The sequence below is a fragment of the Saimiri boliviensis genome, chromosome X (assembly GCF_048565385.1).
Source record: "Saimiri boliviensis isolate mSaiBol1 chromosome X, mSaiBol1.pri, whole genome shotgun sequence".
NCBI lineage: Eukaryota > Metazoa > Chordata > Mammalia > Primates > Cebidae > Saimiri > Saimiri boliviensis.
The window spans coordinates 125,121,906-125,146,873 of NC_133470.1; the positions used below are offsets into that span (position 1 = coordinate 125,121,906).

General features: G+C 40.6%; 1 protein-coding gene across 1 annotated transcript in view; it reads left to right on the forward strand.

Moving 5' to 3' along the window:
- Positions 1-24,435, forward strand: part of GUCY2F (guanylate cyclase 2F, retinal) — a 97,439-nt gene extending 73,004 nt beyond the window's left edge. Inside the window, exons 12-20 of the mRNA XM_003935862.2 lie at positions 9-157; positions 2,618-2,781; positions 3,562-3,754; positions 7,018-7,192; positions 10,537-10,635; positions 15,124-15,218; positions 21,149-21,237; positions 21,330-21,418; positions 24,342-24,435. Of these exons, the coding sequence (XP_003935911.1) occupies positions 9-157; positions 2,618-2,781; positions 3,562-3,754; positions 7,018-7,192; positions 10,537-10,635; positions 15,124-15,218; positions 21,149-21,237; positions 21,330-21,417 (1,052 nt within the window). The 3' untranslated portion in view covers position 21,418; positions 24,342-24,435. The remainder of the gene's footprint in view (positions 1-8; positions 158-2,617; positions 2,782-3,561; positions 3,755-7,017; positions 7,193-10,536; positions 10,636-15,123; positions 15,219-21,148; positions 21,238-21,329; positions 21,419-24,341) is intronic.
- Positions 24,436-24,968: the final 533 nt, after the last annotated feature.

A 24,968-nucleotide genomic window follows, 5' to 3' on the forward strand; every position in this document is an offset into this window, starting at 1 on the left:
CTGGACAGAAATCATAAACAGACTTAAGAAGCCTCCTCCTGTGTACAGACCAGTAGTTCCTCCTGAGCATGCCCCTCCAGAATGTCTCCAGCTGATGAAGCAGTGCTGGGCTGAGGCTGCAGAACAACGGCCAACTTTTGATGAAATATTTAACCAGGTAAAAACTCTGAATCTTATTGCCCAGGAGCCATCCTAAAGTCAGTCTACACAAGGCTAACTCCTTCGGTCCTTGTCATATTGTGGAATTAACCTCTTGCAAGACGTAGGGGCATTCCTCTTGAAGAAACAGCCTGGGAGTGGCAACTTTGAGGCCCTTAATGCTGGAGTGTCATCAGCACATCCTCCAAGAGCCCAAAGATTGGCTCTAGTTTTCTTCTGCATCTGAATCTCTGTGCAAGACCATCCACATCCCTAATCAACCTTTTAGAGATGGAATTGAATCATCAGGTATTTTTAAGGCAATGACATTGAAACTATTAGATGATGGGTATCATGGAAGAGCTGAGGCTCCTCACAGAGCCATGTTTACTTTGGAGATCCCAGAGAACTTTGATGAGTGTACCAATTAGGCAATTTCAGGTTGTTTTTGAAAGGTCAGGAAAAATATGAGTGTTTGAAAGGGTGTTCAAGATGAAGGAAAGAGAACGTGCAAATGTGGTGTGGAAAAGCAGGAGATTCCTTAAGTTCCCAGGCGATGGGGTACATGAAAAGTGATAACCATTCTACTTAAGATACTGAATTTCTAAAGAGTGTGATTCTTTCCCTAGAGGTAGAATCATAAAAGGAGCTACTTAATCTCTTTATATCTCAGTTTCCCTAGCTATAAAATTAAAATAAGTATGCCTATCTTACCCATTTGTATGTGAGAATCCAGTGAAATAATGCATGCAAAGTGTTCAGCACATTACTGGTATATAGCAGATGTTCCACTGGAAGTGGAGTTCACGGTCCAGCAACCAGGAGGGAAGGGGAGTGAAGGAAAGGACAGGGTGAGCCCTGTTACCGAAGCTGAGGTGCAAGTCCAATGTTGGAGCATGCAGTTTAGGCTTTCTTGAAATTATAGGACACCAAAACTGAGGGTGCTCTCCATAAGTGCTGTGTCAGCTCTGGCAGAGAGGTTTTTGTGCCTGGCTGGAGTACAGCACCGAGATGCTTTATGAGTGGCAGGTATCTGAGGCGGAAAGAAAGAAAGAGTTGGATTGAAAGCCTGAGGGGCCCTGCATATGAAGTCATCCGTGTCCCCAGCTAACAATGCCTCCATTAGTCTGGCTGAGTTTCTTGAGGACACTCAAACAGGTGTTCAATAGTATGGAAAAGGCGAAGAACCATGAAGGTCAAATTTCTAAAACCTCACCATAAGGCAGAAGAAAGAGCATTTGCCCCTGTGTTGATGCTAGAGATGTTATTTCAGAAGGCAGCAGAGAAGCCAGTGAAAGACGGGGGGAGGGCACATCACGAGACTTTCAAACAAGACATTGCTAGAGCTGCCCTCACTAAAATGCTTCAGTGGAAGTTTAGACTGTCTGATGACAAGGCTACCCTCCTAACTTCCTGCAGTTAATAGAACTTAAATGGGAGGAGGAGGAGAGGGAGGTTTCCTGGGTTAGGCAATAGGGGGAGCCCAAAGCATCTAAACTGGCTAGGAGGTTATCACCAGGACTTTGGTGGACGTGCAGATATGAACCAGGCTCAGAAGGGAAGCTCCTAGTGTTGGCATTGGGGCATTGGGTGCTAGGTGGAGCATGTACGGACCAGCTATATATAAGAGGTTCATTGGGACAGAGCCCTAGATTTCTGGTTAGCCAAACCTCCACCTATTTTTTGTTGTTGTGAACAAGGCCATGTGCATGTTGACTATAGCAGTACAGAGGGGCTACCCCTCATGATTCTAATGCTATGCCTGGCTCCCTGTTACTGTAGATAGACAAGGTCCTAAAAGGACATATTGAAAATTTGTGACATGCAGACAACTCTAAGGCATCAGGGGATAGAATGGGGGCAAAATCAGTTGAATTTTACATGACTCAAACTGACTCGCAGGACAGGTGCTAGAAGACACTACTATTCTTGGACTCCATGGTAAGAAATAGGGGTTGATGTTATCATGTTGATCTTGAGCCCTCTGTAAGAGGTCAAGGAACCTCTCACTGTTCAAAAACTGGCAACAGAGTAGCACTTGAGGATAAGGATGATTTAGCAGACTGATGATCCAGAAGAGTAAAATGGCACTTTTGGCCCTCTTACCCCTTCCCTCACACACAATTCGCCTAGGTTCAATACCAAATCCTTTGCCTTTTAAGTGGCTATTATTCATGTGATAGCATCTCAGAACTGAAGGAGCCTGCTCAGAGCACCTTTGCTCAGACTTGAAAGAACCAGAAGGGTAGGGGAAAAACTACTGGTATGGGGGTGGTGGGGTAGGGGCAGGGGTGCAGTACTCTGTATATGGGTCAGGGTGACAGTGAGAGTGGGTGGTGACTTTTCCTATTTTTATCTGGTTTCACCTTTCTTGTTCTGGCATCTTAGTGAAATGGATTTGTGATAAGGGGACCTGCCCGATCATCTCTGCGTTCGAGGAATAAGCATTTTCTGATTGCCTTTTCTATTTTACTTCCAGTTTAAAACTTTTAATAAAGGGAAGAAGACCAATATCATTGATTCTATGCTTCGGATGTTGGAGCAATATTCTAGCAACTTGGAAGATTTGATTCGGGAGCGGACTGAAGAGCTAGAAATTGAAAAACAGAAAACGGAAAAGCTTCTGACACAGATGCTACCACCGTATGTGAGAACACCTGAGGAGTGTGAATCCCTATAACAGTGTGTTCTATTAAAAAAAAAGAAAAAAATTACCCACCAACTAACTGCTTCCTCCCCTTGTCCTGCACCCTCTCTCCTCCTAGTGGGCTTGAGTCACACCTTCAAATCAAAGTAGAATTGGAAACCAAGGGAGAAGAGCACACATTCTAATTTTCCACTACCTGTAGATCATGCTGGTCATTTAAGTTTTTGTGCCTTGGTGTTTCTGTATGTCACTTCGTGACTTTGCTAGGAGGTTGACCAATTAAAAGAAAGCAGATCTTTGAGCTCCTAGAGGAAAGTAGCAAGGTCGTTTTATCAGGTCTTTTCTCTCTTAGTTGAAAACCTTATATGTTGCTGTAATTTCCAAATTTTCCAGGGTACGCTCCTTATTATGTTATGACATCATCTTCTAGGAGATAATTGAGGAAACTAGCCGCATGAAAAAGCAATCACCTGGGAGCATTCCCCAGGGGGATGAGTTAGAAGTATAGAGAGCTGAAAACACTCCACACTAAGTCACAGACCAGGTCTGTCCAGTGCTGTATTCCAGCACCCGGCACAGTTCCTGACCCATTGTAAGCACTTAATACGTATTTGTAGAATAAATTAGCAAATTAATATTTTCAGCCATGTCACACTTTTTTCCTCATCATTTATTAGCAGTGATTTTTAGAGATTTATGTGGTGTATTTTTAGCAGGTGTATGTGGCATGAAGGGAGGCCAGTGTCCTCTTAGGAATAGCTATGTCTGCTTTTCAGATCAGTTGCTGAATCTCTCAAAAAGGGCTGCACAGTTGAACCTGAGGGCTTTGACCTGGTCACCTTGTACTTCAGCGACATTGTGGGCTTCACAACCATTTCAGCCATGAGTGAGCCGATTGAGGTGGTGGATCTTCTGAATGACCTGTACACACTCTTTGATGCGATAATTGGCAGTCATGATGTCTACAAGGTAGGTTAATTAGCAGAAAAATATATTCCATAGTGAAATTTTTATATGAGGCCCATCCATGTATATTTTAAAACTGAAAAAAATATATAATTTATGGAATGTTGTTTTTTAGGAATAAAGATTTAAATAGTACACCCCTTCTGTTGGTATGTCATTGGAAATGAAGGCCAGATAGAATGCATGTAATTTCCCAGTTTACAAAATAACAACTTTCAACCCAACAAAAGATTGCCAGTCAGATTTCTTCTGAGCTTTTTTTCTAGAATTGAGACTAAGAAGATGTTGGGACCAAGAGAGTTATTGCACATCAGTGGCTGAGTACTCATAGGGTAGGCAGTACTATACTAGGCACTGAAAGGGCTAAAGAAGAAGTATTGGTGTTTTGCCCATAGTTGGTGACTGCTACAGAGTTCATCTTGGGAAGGTTTGTGTAGATCTAATACATGCTATAAAAATTTGCTCTCCTCCTTTGGGTACTGTTTTATCCAGGAGGGAACTTGGCATTACAGCAGGGGAATATTAGACTTAAGGCTTTTTGTGATTGCTACAGGGTAACCGAAAGCCTGCCTATGGCCTGAGGTCTAGGGAAGCGATTAATTGTAGAGTTTTAAGCCCCTGTTTAATTGTAGAGTTTTAAGCCCCTGTTCCCACCGTCTCTCACTCCTCCAACCTGTGAATTTTTACTGTTTCTATTAGAGTTTGCAAAATGACTACATTGACTCATTTTGGTGCCATGCTTCCTTTCCTTTGTTTATATATGTTATCTTGTCTCTAGGCAAAAAATGACTAAGAATCTCATAGCTGTGCAGGGACATTTCTACGTTGTCTGCATCATGTATACTTGTCTCATTGATGGAGAAAGATGCCCCAGGCAACCTAAACTTTAGACAGCTTCTTTGTCCTAGGACCAAAGTAGAGCTGGAGAATGAGTAGCTCCATTCATTGGATCTTTCACAGTAGTCTGAAATGTTCTAGCTCTCAAATCACACACAAGAAAGTGTGTTTATCTCAGATTAGACAGGGCCCTTTCAGGTCAGGTAGAGAGCCTCGGGGCTAGGCCAAGCCACTGAAATAGGGCTCACAAATAAACATCATACCTGTCAATCAGCAGGAGCTGCAAGCTAATCAAGAAGCACACATGGAAACCACGGTGCAGGAAAAATCCATGGAATCAGAGTACCTGTCTTAACTTGTTGAAGTCAAGAAGCCTGAAGAGAAAAACAAATCACTGAAAGCTAATTCAGTTGAAACTAAAATCAAAGATGATTCAGCGTGGGCTGTAACACAGATATTGGTTTAATCAATCCAGCTGATTCTGTTCAGACAATTGTTGAAGGTCTTAGTAATAAGGCCATTAGATATTTTGGTAGTAATGGTTGCAGTAGGTAGTTAATGGGCTGTTCTCAGAACAGAGCAGGGCTATATAAATCCAAAAGTGAAATTTATTTTTTCATCCCTGTTTATTAAAAACAACACAGAGCAAAGGAAATAAAAATTGAACCAGCAGCAAATGACCCAACTTATTTGTATTTTCATTTCCTTTACCTGTAAAATGTGAATCACCTCCTCTGGTACTTGATAATCTGAAATGGAAGTGAGAAGGCTACTGTAGAATTATGAAGATAGTGATTTAGTTTCAGTTCTTCTGCCACTACCTGCATCTCAGCTGCACCACTTTCTAAACCTCCTTTTCCCTTTCAGCATCCTTATGTTGGTTGATAAAACTCACAATTTTCCACAGCAGTCTGCACACACAAACATGCATGCCCATGCTCCCTGCTCTTCTAATCTTCTCATCCATATCCTTAGGGACTCCTGGGTTGACTGACTCATAAAAGCTAAAGGGTCAGCCACTAATCTCTGATAATGTCCAGCCACTGACTTTCCCCTTCCGTATAGCATTTGCATTGTGATTTCCTTCCTGTGTGCAGGCTGGCATGCCTATCTGAGGGCAGGGATCCTTTCCTCAAATTGCACACGGTAAGGGAGAACTTGGTCGGAAACATGCTGAAGCAGACAGTCCTATATATTGATAGGATCATTGTTATTGGCTATAGAAATTCATGATGAGGAGCCTATTGCTGATTGCTAAACTTCTTTCTCTGGAGCTGAATCATACCCACAGTTCCAAGGGTGGTTTCAAAATGTACCTATTTGATGATGATGATGATGATGGTGGTAGCTTGAACTAAATATATATTATCATCCAATAGCTAGGTTTTAAATGCTTTGACATATATTGAATTATTTAGTCCTTGAAAACCCTATGAAGTTTTTACTATCATTATCACTATCTTACAGATAAGGATACTGAAGTACAGAGACATTAAGTGATTTGCCCGTGGCCACACAGTTTGTAAGTGTTGAATCTTAGATGCCAACCAAGATAGTATAACCAGAGTTTCATGTTCTTAGCTGTTGTATTCTGCAAGTGCAGTTCTCTAGGAAAACATGAGTTTAAACTGGATTCAAACTTGTAGTAGCACAGTCTGACTGGCACATTTCATCAAAAGTTCTTTCAGCTTAGTTATCTTTTGGATTTACCAGAAAAGTTTCAACTTACTAGTTATCTAAAAGAATGAGCACACTTCTGTGGGGAAGGTGAGGAGCATAGGTTTGCCTTCATTTCCAAGTGTCTAGCTCTAATCATTCCCTGCAAAGCAGTTGAAGGCCAGTACTGCTGCTCCTCAGGGAGACAGCAGTAGGAGAGGAGGATGTAACTGGTGGGAAAAGACTCAGTTCTCATATCCAATAGGCCTGCAAAACTGACTTCATCATATTGGCAAGGAAAAGCAGAGGCAACAGGCTTGTTCTTCCTTCTCCTTTCTCTATATTTGCCTTAAGGCTGCCCTAGCTTATTTACCCCAATTAATCTATAGAAATGTTTGCTGGGGAGCATCATAGGCACCTTCTCCTAAGATGCTCCCCTATGGACACCCTAGGGACAGTCCCAGAAATCTCCCCTTTCTCTTCCCCACAAATGTCTCCGAGCCTGATATTTTTCTAAGGTCAATCATGTGCCTGTGAGATAGCTACACTTATTTCAGAATCTCTTGGCGTGGGGTCTAGACTTCAGTATTTTTAAAGCTCCTTAAGCAATTCTAACATGCAGCCAGACTTCTGGACCACTGATAGCCCCCTCTGCCTTTCTCACTTTACAAGAAGACCACCTGGCCTCCATCATACCCTTACAGCTCTGTGAAGAAAAAAAAACAAAAAGCACAAATAAGTTGCTTGCTAATTCTGTTTTTCCTAATTCCCAGGTAGAGACCATTGGAGATGCTTACATGGTGGCCTCAGGCCTCCCAAAGAGGAATGGCAGTAGGCATGCAGCTGAGATTGCAAACATGTCCTTAGATATCCTGAGCTCTGTGGGCACTTTCAAGATGCGGCACATGCCAGAGGTGCCCGTCCGAATTCGAATTGGCCTGCACTCAGGTAATAACCAGTTAAAGCAAGAGGAAACATTCTTATGCGCGTCTAGGAAGACTAAAAAAGCAAGGGAAAAAGGTAGCTCTCTCCTGATTCCTGGCCAATGGATTATCCAGGTGTCCAGGCTGCATGCAGTGTCCTTTATGCCTACCCAAGTTTACTGTCTTTCCAGTACCTGCACTAACGCAGTGGGCAGCAGTTCCTCGTTCCAGGCACTAAACCCTTTTAGTCTACCATTTTGGTTAGAGCCAATATTTCCATCTTTGACTATGCTACAAGATCAACAGGTGTATGTTATAATTAGGATAATTCATTTAATTAGTTAAAATCCTAATTTCTGAACCATTTTTCTTCTACATTCATTAACTACTAGCTTCTCTTGCTTCTGTATCCACTCCCCACCTTTTTCTCTTCCTCTGCTCTTCTAGGCTGCTTTTCTTCCTTTATCCTTTTCACCCCTTTCCTATCAAACTTCTTTTAAAAATGAATGACATCTACTGTGCCATTTCTTCACTGTCCACTCCCTCCTTAGCTCCTTTGCAATCTGATTTCAGTTCTCGCCACTTTCCCCAGTCCAGCATCTGGCATTCATGACAAGCCTCCCTACAACGTTCTTTAACTGGCTTTTAAGACATGCTCCTCACTCTGTGAATGCCTCTTTTCACTTTATTTAATGGTTCTCTTGACTCTTCCTGTTGTCTAACATTTTCTTTAAAGCTCTCGGTCTTGTGATCTCTTTGCTGTCTGCATGTCTCACCTCTAATTTATTACTCAACCCACAGCCACCGTTCATTGTCTGATCATTCCTTTTGTCTCTATTTGTCCCTTATATTGGTATTCCCCAATGTTCTGTCATGATTCACTGTTTTTCTCCTCCTACGTACTCTCATGGGTGATCTCATTCATGTCTGTGGTTTAACTACCTCTTGCATGGTGATGACTTCCAACTCCACAGCTTTAGTGCAGTCTTCTCCCTTAAGCTTCAGCCTTATATATCAAACTTCCTGCTGATATGTCTACCTGAATGTTCCACATGGACCTTAGGCTCGACACATCTAAAACAGAGTATTTTTTACCCATACAAACTTCCTATTATTCTTATATTTATTCTCTATTTCAGTTAGTGGTACCACCATGGACCTAGTTACTCCAGTTAGTCTTGGGAGTCATACTCTGAGTTTTCCCTACTCTGACCTTTAACATTCAACTAATTACTAAGTCTTGAACGCTTTACCTTTTAAATATTTATTGATCTCTCTTGTATCTTCTTCATTCTCACAATCCAAGCCTGGAACACCACATCTTTTGCCTGAATCACTGCATTACCATCTTCTTGCTCTTGCATTTTACCATCCATCTTTCTCATAGTCATCAGAGAAATCTGTGTTCCCTTGTCTCTCCTTCCATTAGACTTTAAGCTCCTTAGTGGCAGGAACCATATCTTACTCATGTTTATAGTCAGAGTTCTTAGCACATAGCAGGTGTTTGATTTTTTTCTTTTACAGAAAAGCCCTCATCTGTCATTTGTGCTTCAGTTTCACATTTCCAACTCCCCTCAGCGTACCTCTTCTTGAAGGATTCACTATTATTTCAAATTTAACATATTTTAAACTTCAAGTCATCTTTTCCCACAAATCAGCATAAACTCACAAGCCCATGCCAATTTTCTCATGGTTGTCAATTGGAGAGCCAACAAGTCTGTTGGTTCTTTTTTATGTCTGTTATTATTTCTTCATGGCCATCCATTCCCTATCATCACCTCCTTCTCAGTACCTTGTGCTTGGATTACTGCAGCAGCCATCTAAAGGGTTTCCATGGTTTTACTTTTTCCTCTTTCAATGCATTTTATATACTGATCTGAAAAAAAAGATCATATAATTCCTTCCTCAATATTCTCTAGTGGTTTAAGATCCTCCATCTTGTACAACTCACTTAATCCAACCTTGTCTCCAGTTTCTCCCCAGCCATGTGAACTAGGCAGACTGTTCACTTTAAGAGCTTTCTTAAATTCCATGTTCAGTACCAACCACAAGCCTTTGATTTATGTCCCTTTTCAACTATTCAAATTCTACTCACTCATCAAGACCTTGATTAAATCCTACCTTCTCCAATTGACCCTTCTTGATTGTGTAAGGTCCTAATAAGCACCTCCTCCCGTTTTCTAAATTATTATAGCACTCTGTCTGTGCTATTTATCATCCCTCAGCCATATGTTGTCTTGGGTTACTGCTTAGTTGCTTCCTCTTTGATAGTATCTTATTTTCAATTAGGTATAAATTCCTGGAGAACTAAGACTATGTGTTAAATTTACTTTTTATTCCCCTTGGTGCCTAGCTCAGTGCTCAACTGATGCTTCCGAATGAGCGAGAAGTGAATTAAAATGAGAAATATAAGTTTTATATTTCTCGTTTATTTATTTATTTTTTTTTGCAGCAGTAAAAAACTTTGGAAGCAAAACACTTGCTTTCTTTAACTGAGGAAACAGCAAAAAGATAGTTCTGAAAATTTATCTGTAAAAACAGAGCAAAAGGCCAGGCACAATGGCTCATGCCTGTAATCCCAGTACTTTGGGAGGCTGAGGTGGGAGGATCACTTGAGTTCAGGAGTTCAATACCAGCCTGGGCAATATAGTGAGACTCCCATCTCTTTTTAGGGAAAAAAAAAATCAGAGCAGAAACCAGAAAGGTTAAGGTGAAGAACTTTCTGGCTAGTCCCAAACTGACTTTTCAGTATGACCACTGAAGTTTTCTCAATTACCTTGAACACGTAAAACAACCATATTAAAATGTAAGAACAAAAAAATTCTAAAAGCAAAATATTCTTTGATTATTTATACATACTGCTTTTCCATGCCCCAACACAGATAACTGAAAGCCAACTGTATTTGTTTTCAGATTTTTTGAAATGTTTTAGAATAATTCTCTTTATAGACACAGTTTGGGAGCCAGATAAACTCATGAAAAACCTTTCTTCCAATCTTAAGGCACAAGAAAGAGTCCCATTTTTTCCTTACAGCAAACATGTTTGGACCCTGAGTCCCTGCCTAGGATTTTCTGGTTTGGGTTTGATACTTATTTGTCCCTGTTGACAAATATAAGCACCTCTGGTGTAACTGTTACTTGGAAGAAGATATAAATGAGAAGGGTAGTCATGTCTGCATTGTTACTAATTTGCTTTCTTGTAGGGCAAAGAGTTCATTACTCATTATATCTTCCTTCAGATTCCCAGAGGTATATGATGGCAACTTTTATTCTTTTACAAAGATATATTCCTTCCTCTTTGCAGCATTCCTCTATTAGCATTGGGTGCACACCTATTGACTGTAATTCCAACCCCCTACTACTCTATAGGGCCAGTTGTTGCTGGAGTGGTGGGCCTCACCATGCCCAGATACTGCTTGTTTGGAGACACTGTGAACACAGCTTCTCGGATGGAATCAACAGGCTTACGTGAGTACCTAATAGAGGGATGGATAGAATGGCACCATCCTACTATTGAGAAGGTGACTCTTCTTCAGAGAGGTGAAATAGAGCAGGATACCTAATGTTTTAATGTTTTAAAGAAAAATAAAACATGATTTGAGAAGATCAGTACGATTTATCACACATTTTCCTGGTCTCTATTGGCAAACCAGTAGGGGGTGATGTTGGACTGAACATGTACCTTTCTCATTCTAGAAATGAAGCTGTAGCTTAGTGATACCAAAACAGTCAGTCAATTTGAAAAAAAAAAAAAAAACAACTAAAATAATATTTTGTGTAAAGACAAAAATTGGCTGGGCTTGTGGGTTTGTGGGAGTCATGTTGAGAAAAAAACTACAGAAGGGACTGACATTCTCCGTTTTCCACTAGTGTGAGGAGACACACTGAAGCCAGCTGCCTCCCAGTTGGTTGCTGTTTGCTGTTGCAGTCCCCTTTTTGAACCACTTAGGACACCAGCAGTTCTGGCTTCATCAAATAGCCCGCTAGAACTTAGCTAGCAATAATCCCTCAATCCAAGGAACTTGGAATTCTGAAATAATTTATTGCAACTTCCCTGTATATAAATCCCTTAGCTTCTATTAAAATACACATAGTATCAGAGATACCATTCATTCTCTGCTTCTTTGGGAAGAAAACTATGCAAACCATATGCCATTTGTCTGTTGTTTGTACGATGCTGGCTCAACTCTTTCTTGGTTATTTACTGCCACTACAGAATCACAATGTGCCTTTTGCTTATATCATGGTTGAGCAAAGCATTCTTTAATGCTATTATAGGAAAAACATAGAGAATTACATGAAATTCTATGTGTGGTTTTCATGGATTTTACAACAAAAGAAGGGAAAAAAACACTTAAGCCCTTAGAAGCTCTGGCTCTGGCAAGACAAGTTCTTTCCAAACTTCAGCAATATACTCAAACTAGTCCCTGATGTTATGGTGGCCTGTATCACAGTGGGTGGTGCCCTGTCTGACCCCACTCCCCATCACTCATGTGTAGAAACAGGCTTACACAATGGGTCCAGTCTTAGTCAATCTAGCCTGTGCAGCCATGATTAAGGAGGCAGTACGGAACTTAGAAGCTGTTGTCAGAATAAATTTTCTGACATCTGGTAAAGTCTTCAAACTCCTTAGATATAGCAGAGGCCATGAAAGTACTCATCCAGGAATTGCTGCATGAATATGACTTTGCATATGACTTTGCTCTTGAAGTGCAACCCAAGATGAAGTGAAATTGATCATGGAACTGCAATGCAGATTTGGCACTGTACTCTGGACTGATGTAAGCTTGTAGAAGGCTGAAGTCATATTCTGATCTGAACCAGGCAAAACTCCACACATTTCACATTGGAAATACAAAGTTGAGAGCAGAAATTAAATTTTGAGATTTAGACAGCACCTTGTCCAATGATCAGCTAGGAAGAAGAAAATGTAGTAAATCACCCACAGCAAGTGTTTATTAAGCACTGACTGTTCAAGGAAGTTATTGTGAAGCATACAAAGAAGTGCACACACGTTATCTCTGTGCTAAAGGAGCTAGTTTACGTAATTTTCTAAAAGCTAATGACTATGACCCAAATATGACATTAAATTCTACAATGAATGGAGATCTGTAGAGAGGTAGCCTCTCCTCACATTGGATATGAAATCAGGACATGTCACATATCTACTAATTAAAAAATTATTTAATAAATATCTCCTTTGTGCCCATTTGAAACCACTGAGACTCTGGAATGGAAGTGACTCATGATCCAGTCCTGGAGTGATTCTCCTTACCATACAAATGGATGGTGGCTGGAATGAGCTATCTCTCTTTTAAGCTGTGTGTTCCCTACCATCAGGATTACTCTACTGAAAGGCTTCCTGGATACCAGATGCTTGTGGGATGCACACGTAGGACTGACTAGGAATATACTGGCTGGGCATGTGTATTTTAGAAAGAGTACAACCCTTTTGAATAAGGGCTTTGGGTGACCATGGGTTAATGAGGAAGACAGAAACAAACAACAGTACCCAGCTGTTGAGAGAAAGAAAGTCATTGTCAGTATACACAGAAGAAACTTCTTGCAGTTCTCTCCAGCCATTCCATCCTACTTAGGTTGTAATCAGCATTAAAAAAAAAAAAAAAGATTTTCTCAAGCATATGTGAAAATTAGTCTTGGACTTTATTTAAGACTCAACCTCGACAAGTTTTCACTTCATAGGGTGACAGTTTTTAGAAAGGTCAAGGATCTTACCTGAGTTAATAAGTGATTATTCTTCATCAAATAATTACTCTTAGGTTCTAAATAGAATTTTAACATGGTAGTTCCCCACATAGACCTCTTATTCCAGATTGAGATCATTGCTTGGAAAATAGGACATTTATGTGTATACACAGCTAGGTGCCTTCACCCACAGGTCAGCTATAAATGTACAGTCTTCACAAAATATTTGTTGAAAGAGTTCTTGGGATATTTCTCACTGATGTTTTATTTTTAAGTACAGTAATATTGAGATATAGTTGTAATAATGCATATGGAAAAGACATCCTTTAGCCTCTTAAGATATGTAAAAACCACTTTAAATTTCATATAGAACCAAAAGAGAGCCTGCATAGCCAAGTTAATTCTAAGCAAAAAGAACAAAGCTGGAGGCATCACACTACCTGACTTCAAACTATACTACAAGGCTACAGTAATCAAAACAGCAGGGTACTCATACCAAAACAGAGACATAGACCAATGGAACAGAACAGAGGCCTCGGAGGCAACACCACACATCTACAACCATCCTATCTTTGACAAACCTGTCAAAAATAAGCAATGGGGAAAGGATTCCCTGTTTAATAAATGGTGTTGGGAAAACTGGCTAGTCATGTGCAGAAAGCAGAAACTGGACCCGTTCCTGACACCTTATGCTAAAATTAACTCCAGATGGATTAAAGACTTAAACATAAGACCTAACACCATAAAAACCCTAGAGGAAAATCTAGGCAAAACCATTGAGGACATAGGCATAGGTAAGGACTTCATGACCAAAACACCAAAAGTATTGGCAATAAAAGCCAAAACAGACAAATGGACCTAATCAAACTCCACAGCTTCTGCACAGCAAAAGAAACAGTCGTTAGAGTGAATTGGCAACCAACAGAATAGGAAAATTTTTTGCAATCTACAAATCTGACAAAGGGCTAATATCCAGAATCTACAAAGAACTAAAACAGATTTACAAGAAAAAAAACAAACAAGCCCATTCAAAAGTGGGCAAAGAATATGAACAGATACTTTACAAAAGAAGACATATATGAGGCCAAAAGACACATGAAAAAATGCTCATCATCACTGGTCATTAGAGAAATGCAAATCAAAACCACAGTGAGATACCATCTCACGCCAGCTAGAATGGCGATCATGAAAAAATCTGGAGACAACAGATGCTGGAGAGGATGTGGAGAAATAAGAACACTTTTACACTGTTGGTGGGAGTGTCAATTAGTTCAACCATTGTGAAAGACAGTGTGGCGATTCCTCAAGGACCTAGAAATAGAAATTCCATTTGACCCAGCAATCCCATTACTGGGCATATATCCAAAGGATTATAAATCATTCTACTATAAAGACACATGCACATGAATGTTCATTGTGCAGCACTGTTTACAATAGCAAAGACTTGGAACCAACCCAAATGCCCATCAATGATAGACTGGACAGGGAAAATGTGGCACATACACACCATGGAATATTATGAAGCTGTCAAAAATGATGAGTTCGTGTCCTTTGTAGGGACATGGATGAACCTGGAAACCATCATTCTCAGCAAACTGACACAAGAACAGAAAATCAAACACCAGATGTTCTCACTCATAGGCAGGTGTTGAACAATGAGAATACATGGACACAGGGAGGGGAGCATCACACACTGGTATCTTTCAGGGGGAAATAGGGGAGGGACAGATAGGGGGTGGGAAGTTGGGGAGAGGTAGCATGGGGAGAAATGCCAGATATAGGTGATGGGGAGGAAGGCAGCAAATCACACTGCCATGTGTGCACCTATGCAACAATCTTGCATGTTCTTCTCATGTACCCCCAAACCTAAAATGCAATTAAAAATTTTTTTAAAAAAAGATATGTAAAGCATGAGAGTTCGGCCATAGCAGCAACCAGTGAAATCAGCTGCTGAAGTCAAACTTTCTTCAAATGAGGTCACGTTTCAGCTGAGAGTACAGTGGATGCTGGCCTTTCATCTGAGATAATTTCTAGGAGGCTGATAGGTGCTACAACGAATGCCTTACTTGGTCCTGGTGAGGAAAGCCATCACTCCCCGTCCTCCTCCTGTGAAACCCTAAGTAAACCTCTCTCAGGACATTGCTAATGGTCTAGTTCACTTACAAGTGAAGACATTTACTACATTGATATTTTCTCTTTAATTTTACCAATGAGAAAGGAGGCAAAATCATGTATCCCTTTCTTTTACAGCTTACCGCATTCATGTCAGTCTCAGCACTGTTACAATTCTTCGAAATCTGAGTGAGGGCTATGAAGTGGAGCTTCGAGGAAGAACAGAGCTCAAGGTATAAGGTCATGTTATTTTTTTGAGCCAGATTACTTGGAAACACCTACTTCTGGAGGCGTCATGGTTTGTTGAAAGAGTTTACCTGGGAGTCTGAGACTCACAGCTACAATTCGGGCAGAATCTTCAGCTCCATTTGGGGTTCCCAAAAGATTGTTCTATTTCACCTGTTTTCTTCTCTTTAAAATATGGGCATAGTGGGGAGGAATATTGAGATTCCTTCTGCATTTTTCAGACTGCAGGTTGTATCTTTCTCTTTTAAAGAACTGCATAGAATTTGGCTTTCCGATAAGCTGCACTATTATTCACATTTTCAAACCTACATTTTTTTCCCACTCTTTGGCAGTGCAGGACATTGTTCAATAAGCCACAGTATTTGTGACTTTGGATTTTCTGCCCAATTTTTCAGTGACCACCCTTCCTGGGTGGAAGGCACCCATTGGCAAACTATTTATAGAGCAACTTTTCCTTTCCCTAAGAAATCAGGAGGAACAAAGTCAGTTGACATGACAGGCAAACACTTTGTAGCACCTTTTCCCCTGTTAGAGTTGTTATTTGACCTGAGATACAGGATTAGGATAATTTTAGTTTTCTTTTCTTTTTTTCTTTTTCTTTACTTTTTTTTTTTTTTGCCATTTCCACTACCTTCTATTTATTTATTTCTGAATGACCCAAAGACCACTGGCTGACCCAGTTGTTAGATACCTGAGTTGTCTAATAATCTGACTCCCTCATTTTCAGATGAAGAACCAAGGCCCAGAGAGGTGAAGTAGTTTGAGCAGGGTCACACAGTCAACTAATAGCAGAATCAGGTCAAGACTCAGGAAGTCTGACTTTCTTTTTAGTGAACTTTTCATGACACCATGCTGGTTGAAGATGATTTTCTTAGTGATTACTGTTGTGCAAAGCAAGAGCAGGGCACTAAGGGATACACAATTAGCTTCTGACTTTGGCATTCCTTTTCTAAATGGTGGCAAGTTACATGTAGCTAGAGTTTAGACATTAAAGTTTGGAAGGTCTAATTCTAGTTGATAACTTCCTCTTATGGCTAGTCCTAGTTTTTTCCTTCCAATAGGTCATTAGTATCTTCCAGTAGGTTGGATGACTCACTTACAAGGAGGCAGAGGCTCCTTTCCCACGTCTTGCAGAGAACTTAGACAGTGAAATGACGGGGACAGGGATATTACCTGAGCAACGAATCTAATTGTCCAAAACTTTTGTGATCCCTCTATACATTCTGTGGTTTTTCAGCAGAGAAGACCTTTTCCTCTTTATTGCTGGGCAGAGATTCCTCATTTAAAAGCTTAAGAGTTGTCACTTTTGAAACTGAAAAATGAAAACACGTTCCTGCTCCTATGGTTTTTAATTGTCCCACAAATTCAATTCAGGAGCACTCACATCTTTGGGGGTTTCAAGTATAAAACCAGGACTCACTTCAAAAGTGCCCTTTGCAGCGTCATGGTTTCCCCAACACCAGGGAATTTGGAAACATTTTGCAGCAAGTTGGAAGAAGAACCTTTCCCTGATGCCACTTTGGGCCTAGGTTATTGTGGTGGCAGGGTCCTTATGAGGAGGATATATTAAGAGGGAAGAGAAGAGAGAGCCTCAGAGGAAAGGAAGGCACAAGGAGAAGAAGAAAGAGGACAGGAAGTAAGGTCCAAGGAAAAGTCAGGAGAGGAGGAGAGATCCTTTCTATGTCTGTACCCTCTACCTCGCCACCAGAAGCAGGTGTTGTACATTGCATCATAGTGGCTGAGGGACATGTGGTTTCTGGTCCACTGGAGACATGCAATATACCCCTAATAAGACCATGTCACCAGCATATTTCAGAAGTTCTGATTCAACATTTTCATTCCTCATCTACTCTGTGTTACTGGAAGCAAGAGTTGCTCCAGTACATGGGGCAGAAAGATCACATTTGATGGCGAGCCAGGTGTGATTTCACCGTTGATGGATAGAAATGTCTTTTCCTTCCAGCTGGCTGATGCTTGAAATTCCTCCATTACAGCCTTTTCTCTTGGGCTCAAGGTTTGTATCCAGTAAGAACATTTTTCCCTCCATTCCATCTCCTTCACTGGGGTGATGACACTTTACATTATTTCCCTTAGTCGAATAAAGAACATGGATTAATTGGGTGAAGGAGGAGAACATAGGGCAGTTGATTAATTGGCTGGGTTGAGGTTACAAAGAAAGAGACTGAAGTGAGGAAGCTGAAGTAGCTTGTAGGAGGACTCATTTAGAGATGAGAAGCTTGGCCCACTTCAACCCCCTCTTGTAGTATATTGGCAACAAATTATCAATGCCTAACTGGCCAGTTCTGCTTTTACAATATTTCTCTCCTGATGTGCTAGTGATATTACTGTATTACCTCTTCTCATACATGAATCCTGTTTCAGTCCCTGTTTTCTTGATAAATGTGGAGCTCCTTACAGAGATTTTTGTATATGTTTAGGTACATAGAGCTGTGTATTTACCAGAAACTTTTAGGTAGATTTACATTCTGGGGAGACTTTTTCAAATGATTGCTCTTCAGCCAGTTTATGTTGTTGTTGCCAGAGGCAGACATTTAAAAAATATTTCATAATTTTTTATTGTAAATTGACAACTTATAATTGCATATTTTATGGGGTACAAAGTAATGTTACGATTTACTAATATAATGTGGAATAATTCAATCTCACTAGTTAACATATCCATCACCTCAAATACTTAAAATTTTACTTTGTGGTGAGAACATTTGAAATCTATTTGCTTAGTGATTTTGAAATGTACAATATTGTTAACTATATTCACCACGATATGCAATAGAGCTGAAAAAATCACACATATTCCTTCTAACTGAACAGATTTTGTGTTTTTACACCATTACCTCTTCATTTCACCCACTTTCAGCTTCTGTAACCACCATTCTACCCTGTGCTTCTATGAGTTCAATTGTTTTAGATTCTACATATAAGTGAGAACATGTAGTATTTGCCTTTCTGTGCCTGGTTTATTTCACGTAGCAAGTATTCTTCAATTCCATTCACATTGTCACAAGTGATAGAATTCTTTCTTTTTAAAGGCTGAATAGTATTCCATTGTGTGTATATACAACATTTTGTTATCCATTCATCTGTTGATAAACACTTAGGTTGATTCCAGTACTTGGCTATTGTGCCTAGTGCTGCAATGAACCTAGGAGTGCAGATATCTTTTTGCTAGACTGATTCCAATACTTTGAGTAAATACCCAGAAGTGGAATTGCTAAATCATATGGTATTTCTACTTTAACTTTGGAGGAATTTCCATGCTGTTTTCCATAATGGCTGTACTAATTTACATTCTAGAGGTGGGCACTTTCTGAACTTGTCTTTGAATTCTGGGATTAAACAATATTTGCTTCTCAGGCTCCTAAGCATTAGTATTTATTTTATCTTCTCCAGTCTTTTCCACTCATACCCCAACCCATAGCTATACACACAAGCAGTTGTGTGTGCATATGAGCATACACATGCACACACACCAGCAAATGAAATAAGAAATAGTGAGACTGTACTGACAGATCCATGAATGTCAGAAAGTTTGGCCTCAAATTCTTGCCCCATCACTGACTTAATGTCTGACATGAGGCAAATGATTTTATTCTCCCTCCATGCTTTTGTTTGTCCACATAGAGGGCTCATCTGATTTGTGGTTATCAGGAAGCTCATTGATCTCACACACTTCGAATTTCCCAATAGTTGCTTTTTGGCCTCTAGATCTGCCTTTTGACTCCAGTATGTTGGAGAAGCTTTGTGGTATGGAAGGAAGAGCATTTAAAATTTGCAGTCTAGTAGAGCTGGGTTCAAGTCACAGCTGTGCCTGCTTATTGACAAGTCATTTAATTTCCAGGAACCTCAGTGTCCCCATTCACAGAATGAGATTAATAATCAACCTACATTTTAGATTTTTGTGAGGATTAAATAAGACAGGAGATACCAAAATGTCTTATAAGCATCTTGGCAAAGTAAGATGCTATTATTTGGGGGATCTCTGGGACTGCTTATGAATTGATATTGGGTCAAAGAATTTGCTTCAAGCTTTAGTTGTTGTCATACTTGTTTTCCTTCTTTCTCTCCCTTTAGCAAAATTGTGGAAGTCAGACAGGTAAACAGAGAGCTAGGATTCTAAGAATTCTTTTGGATGGGCTCCAAAATCTCCGAGAGCCCCTGCATACTCTTTGATTTGGAAGCTTTCCTGAGTCCATAACACTTCCATCCTCTTTTGTCACCATTAATTTTGGCATCCCAGTGTGTCCCAAGACCCATCCAAATCTCTGGAAAATCCTGGCATCTACAAAGCTCCTTTGGGGATTGGCATGCTCTCCTGATAGCCTCTAAATCTCAAGACAAACAGTCAAATATGGCTGAGGGTGGGGGGCCCTTGAGTTTGAGCTTTAATAGTATGTTTTTACAAAACGAGATCTAATGGCACCTTGAGTATTCCAAGTGCACAAGGGTTGAGAGTTCTAATTAATGAAACAGTTTGATTATTTACAGGGCAACTCTTTGTATAAGACACTGCACTAGGTTCTGTGTAAAAAGAAAAAGCTTTGGAACCAGAGGAGTTGGGCTTAGTGTGTTTAGAACCTAAAACATGCCCTAATGGTTGTGTTTAACTGTACTGTGAGCCCCTTAAGGACAGAGCCATCTCTGTATTCCCAGGCCTAGTATAGGAGGAGTGGAATAAATGCAAGAATGAGTGATGGAATATATTTTCAAGTTGCTTACCTCTTCTGAAAACAGAGTGGGCTCAAATATTTCAATTATTTGAATAATTTGAGGCTTAGGGAGAATCTGCTGCCAGTTAATGGAGGTTGGACTATAGTGGTTGGCAGTTTCTACTTGCCTCATAGAAGGCTTGTTTAAGCCTTGAATCAAATATTTGCAAAATGCTTGAGATTCTCAAATTAAATGTGCTAATTATTATGGTTGTTGTCATTATTATTAAGGGATAAATATATGTGATATAAATTAGGAAATGCTGGATTTAATATTTAAAGAGAGCAAACCTAATTGGAGTTTTTAAGTTAAACAATTTAGAACTGCTCCAAGTGAGAGCTGCTGAGAGTGAGACCATATTTCAGATTAACGAGTTGGAAACACATCCCATTACTTTTTTCAGTCTTGGTAAACACATTTTTTTCTTATGGATTAGAGGAAATGAGAGAACAGATGAAAGAGAATGGAAAGGAGAGAGAAGCATATTGAGAGGAAGGTTTATTGAAAAGAGAGGAACACAAAACAGAGGCAGAAAATTCGGCTCTTCTGAGCTCATCACTCAGGTCCTGGGGTGACTAGCTTGAGTTTATACTCCTTTACACTTCTCAGACCTATGGTTCTTGTCAACCAAGCAATTGAGCTACAGATGGAGGCCAACTTGGGGTCTTGCCCTACCTGTTAAGAGTCCCTTGGCTGGAAGAAAAGAACACTGCAGAAATGTAGACCTTTCAAAACAGCCAGGATAATTTAGGCTTAAAATTTAACAGGCTGTTTTCCATTTATCCTCTCTTTTTGGGTTTTGTGAGAGCCACTGAATGATCGGGTAAGGAGCTAGGTAGAATCTGAATATATGCACTCTAGATCCAAAAGACCATGCCTTGGCTGATGCCAAAAGATCAGGGCACAAATGGTAAACAAAATCCTTAATTGAGCAGCCAGACATTTTGGCTACTGTGAAGCCAAACATCCACACATTCCCAGTGATGAAGCTGTATGGTGGCAGTAGACAAAACATCTGGATGACAGCTATATATGGTGTTCACTTTTCATTTGGCTGTTCTGGTATAGCCCCGTAGGGAGGAAGACTCCAGAGTGTGGTGAGGCAATTTCTGAGCCAACCTGAATGCTTGCAACCTTTCGGAAAATTGATTATAGCATGCTTAAGATTTTTCATGTTTTCTATAATAAGGGCAAAGGCACAGAGGAGACATTCTGGCTGATTGGGAAAAAAGGCTTCACAAAGCCCCTTCCTGTGCCCCCACCAGTGGGCAAAGATGGGTAAGTGAGTTCACATTTAACTAGAGTCTTCCTATGCCATACTCTGCCACACTCTCTTCACTACCTATTTTGATGTCTCCCCTGCCCTACAGGCAAGTGGGCCATGGCCTGCAACCAGTGGAGATTGCAGCCTTCCAAAGAAGAAAAGCAGAAAGGCAGTTGGTGAGAAACAAGCCATAAGGTAATGGCCAGGAGAAAAACAGAGCACAGCAGCTTGCCAAATTTTCAAACCTGGGGTTTCCTTTGGCATGCATGCCAGTGTCAGCCTACTCTCTATTGATATAGTGTGATGGAGCTGGAGAATTTCCAAGCTCTACTAAAATGAGTGAAAACCTTGTTGTGTAGAGGCCTGCTGCAGCGTGAGCTGCTCCTCAGTGAAATTGTCTGCCCTGGCCTAAGTGAGACCCTTGCCTCTTGCCCTGATCACATATTTGAATGTTAACAAGTCTGGCCTTGCTCTCTAGTTATCAGGCAGGTGCACCTGTCTCTTTTATTGATGAGCACCTGGGCCACATGGTGAGTCACATCAGGTCTTTAGAAACTTACATCTGTCTAGGCAATAGGAATAGGACCACCTGCTATTCCTGGGATTTTTTGGCAAGACCATCTTGGAGGGGATGTTTATGTCATTTCCTCCAGAGGCACTGCCTGATCCCTTTCAAGGTTGGCCTTGCCAACCAAAATAAGGGTGTCTACTCTTTGACTGCCTGATTTGTATTCTGGACAATTTCTCCCATCCTTCCTCCACTCCAGGATAGTATAATTCTGAAGCAGCAGCAACCACCTAATTGACAAGAATTCTCTCCACATTGTTTAGCCATATTTATCTCTGAGGAATTCATTGTGTTCTTGGGCTCTTCTCAGTATCTCTTCTTTATTGTGCTTTTTTTTTTCTTTTTAAAAATATTGCTTTCTTATTCTTTCTTCAATGGAAACTTTGATCTGGGATCACTTTGCTCCCTCCACATCTCCTTGGAAATCACAAGATTCTAAGGTAAACATTAAGGCATCTCCACATACTCCTGCTCCCTTATTCTCTAACATGTCCCAGAATAATCACATTTCAAGCAGCAACTACCAAAGGCATCCACATACTTTCATATTCTCCTACTGTCCTCTGATGACTTTGTCAATTCTTTGTGACTGTTTCTGTCCTAAGGAAACCCCATTGCATTTTCATCTCTGCAACAATAACAGGTACGCTGAACTAGTCATAAACATTTATGCATCAAAAAGACTTCTGTATTAAGTATGTGGCTCTTCTGCAGCCTCCTGCATCACCCTCTGACTCCCTGACACCTAGGGCTGGGATTTGTTCTCCAGTCTTGCAGTTTCCAGAAACATTCTTTCCTGTGAGTAGGGAAACCAGGAACAACCTCGGACACAGACAGAAACACACACAGATCCAGACATATACTCTCTAGCCTCTCTCTCTCTCTCTCTCTCTCTCTCTCTCTCTCTCTCTCTCTCTCTCGCTGCAGGAAAGGAAAGTGGTTGGTAGCTCTTGAAGGATTTATCCCTCTGGAAGGGTAGTGTGGCATTATAGGCACTGTACAAGAACCCATTCATTCCTAAGAATGTGTTGGAAATTACAGCAGAAAATACTGCAACTGACTTACCATCATTGGCTATGTGCTTGGTAGTACGTTCCTGACATGCAGATGAATGTTGCTTAGGTCATTTGTAAATTCACTCATCTGGACCTTTTTGACAGAGGGCCAGCTTCTGTGTAATGTAGATATATGGAGCAGATTGAAGCCACTGGCTCAAGAGAGGATTCTACCTCTGGTCCTGGCCTTGTTAACACATGTGCTTCAATCAGCATGCTAATTGACCACATGGCCTTGGTGGCCTACATAAATCACAAAAATCCCCAAGAAAGTCACCCCTGACAAACTTCACAAGGCTTGTCCTAAATCCAAGCACTTCTATGTTGCTGTTACTTGCTACCATCACCTATTCCAGAATGTTTCCAACTTTCTGTGAATTTACAGGCTGACACTTACTAGGATAGATGCAACTTACAAAAGACCTATGATACCTATGAATGCCACTGACCTTCTGCCACCATCGTGAGAGAAACTTGAAACATTTAAGAGGGCCCTGTGAGGTCAGATAGGGAAGAAGAATGGGAGCATACAGGGTCACAGCTTTGGTGAAGTGGTTACAGGGGGCTGCCTCTCAGGCAGGGCCCTTCTCTTCACTTGGTAACTCTTATCTTGTGTCCCCAAATATCCACTGCTTCTCAAGCCTGATTTTTGTATCATCTGGTTGCTTTCCATGAAATTTCACCAACTGGGGTTAATTTTGGGCTGACAAGCCCCTCTTTTAATCATAGATGTGCTCTTTTGAGGGTGAGAAACAATCACCTGTATCATAATGAAGGTGAACTGAGCTAGCTGTTCAGGAGGAGGACTTGGCAGTTTCATTTTGATTAGGACAAGGAGAAATGGGGAAGTTGGCAGTTTCAAAGAATGGAGGGTAACAGTGGCAGGCTTGGGAAAACAGAAAAGCAGTGGATCCCTGGGAAACAGGAGAAGGGTGCAAACAAGTATGAAGGTGGAAAAGTTAGCTTACATTCCACCTCTTTTAGATATTTTGAGTCTTTATTGGACTCAAAGACTGGAAACAAAGTACATTTTCCTTCTGCTATCAGGACCCAGGATCCCCACAAGAGCTTTGATATTACTCTGCTCCATGTGTGCTAAATCAGCCTTTGTGGACTGGCCAGAAAACTGACCACCACACATATAGCACTGTTACTACAGAAGAAGGCATTCCAAGTTCCACATCATCAACTTACAAATGTGTAGAACATACATCATTAGTAAGCTGAAGACCACCTGTATATTAACATGCCCTCTCTTTTGTTAAATTTGTAAAACCCTTGTAAATAGCAATGTTTAATTATGCAGACCTGACATGTAATAATGTTTATTTGTTTAACAATCCAGGTAAGTTTAGCAATTTGCAAGCTGTTTATGGAATACAGTAGTGGTAAGGGGCTTGGAATCATTCCTATTGAAACCCTAGGAAAGCGTGAAAGGCCTAGGATATATAGGATATATAAGATATGCTTACTGTTTTCTCTTTCTCCTGCCCAGGAGCAAAGGGCTCCAAGATTTGAATCTTCTCTTGGTGAGGCAATGGGAAAGCTCACTCCAGTTCAACAAATTGTTCTGCCTGGGCAAGAAATTATACTTGAGAATGACTACACCTCTGTGGACGACCTAATTCTGGTGTGAGCAGGACGCTGGGAAGTAACTTTCAAAAGTTTTGCTCAGTACCCAGCCATCACCAGCAAGGCCATATGAATGTAAACTGCAACAGATGTGAACCTGAAGGAAGAGTAGAGAGCCACCTCCAAGTTTAGTCATTCCAAAATAGCAAGCCCAACTTGGATTAAGATGAGAAGCTCTCTATTTTCAAGAAAAAAAAGTAGGAGGCACTATGTTTTCTTTTTTATTTCATTTGAATCTCTAGAAAGTATTTAATGAACATAATTTATAACTCAGATACTATGAGATTAGTGCCAGGAAAAAAAAATCTTCCAGCAAAGTTACATCTGAATCCCAGTCTACTGTGACCTCAATTGGCTGGAATGCTTAAGGAAGAAGGAAGGAGAAGAGTCTGGTTAATTGTGTTGTTTAGATGACTGAAGGCTAAGAAGTTTCTTTGTTTTCTTATTGCTTGTTTTTCAAAATCTTTCCAAAACTGTCATGGTCTCTTTT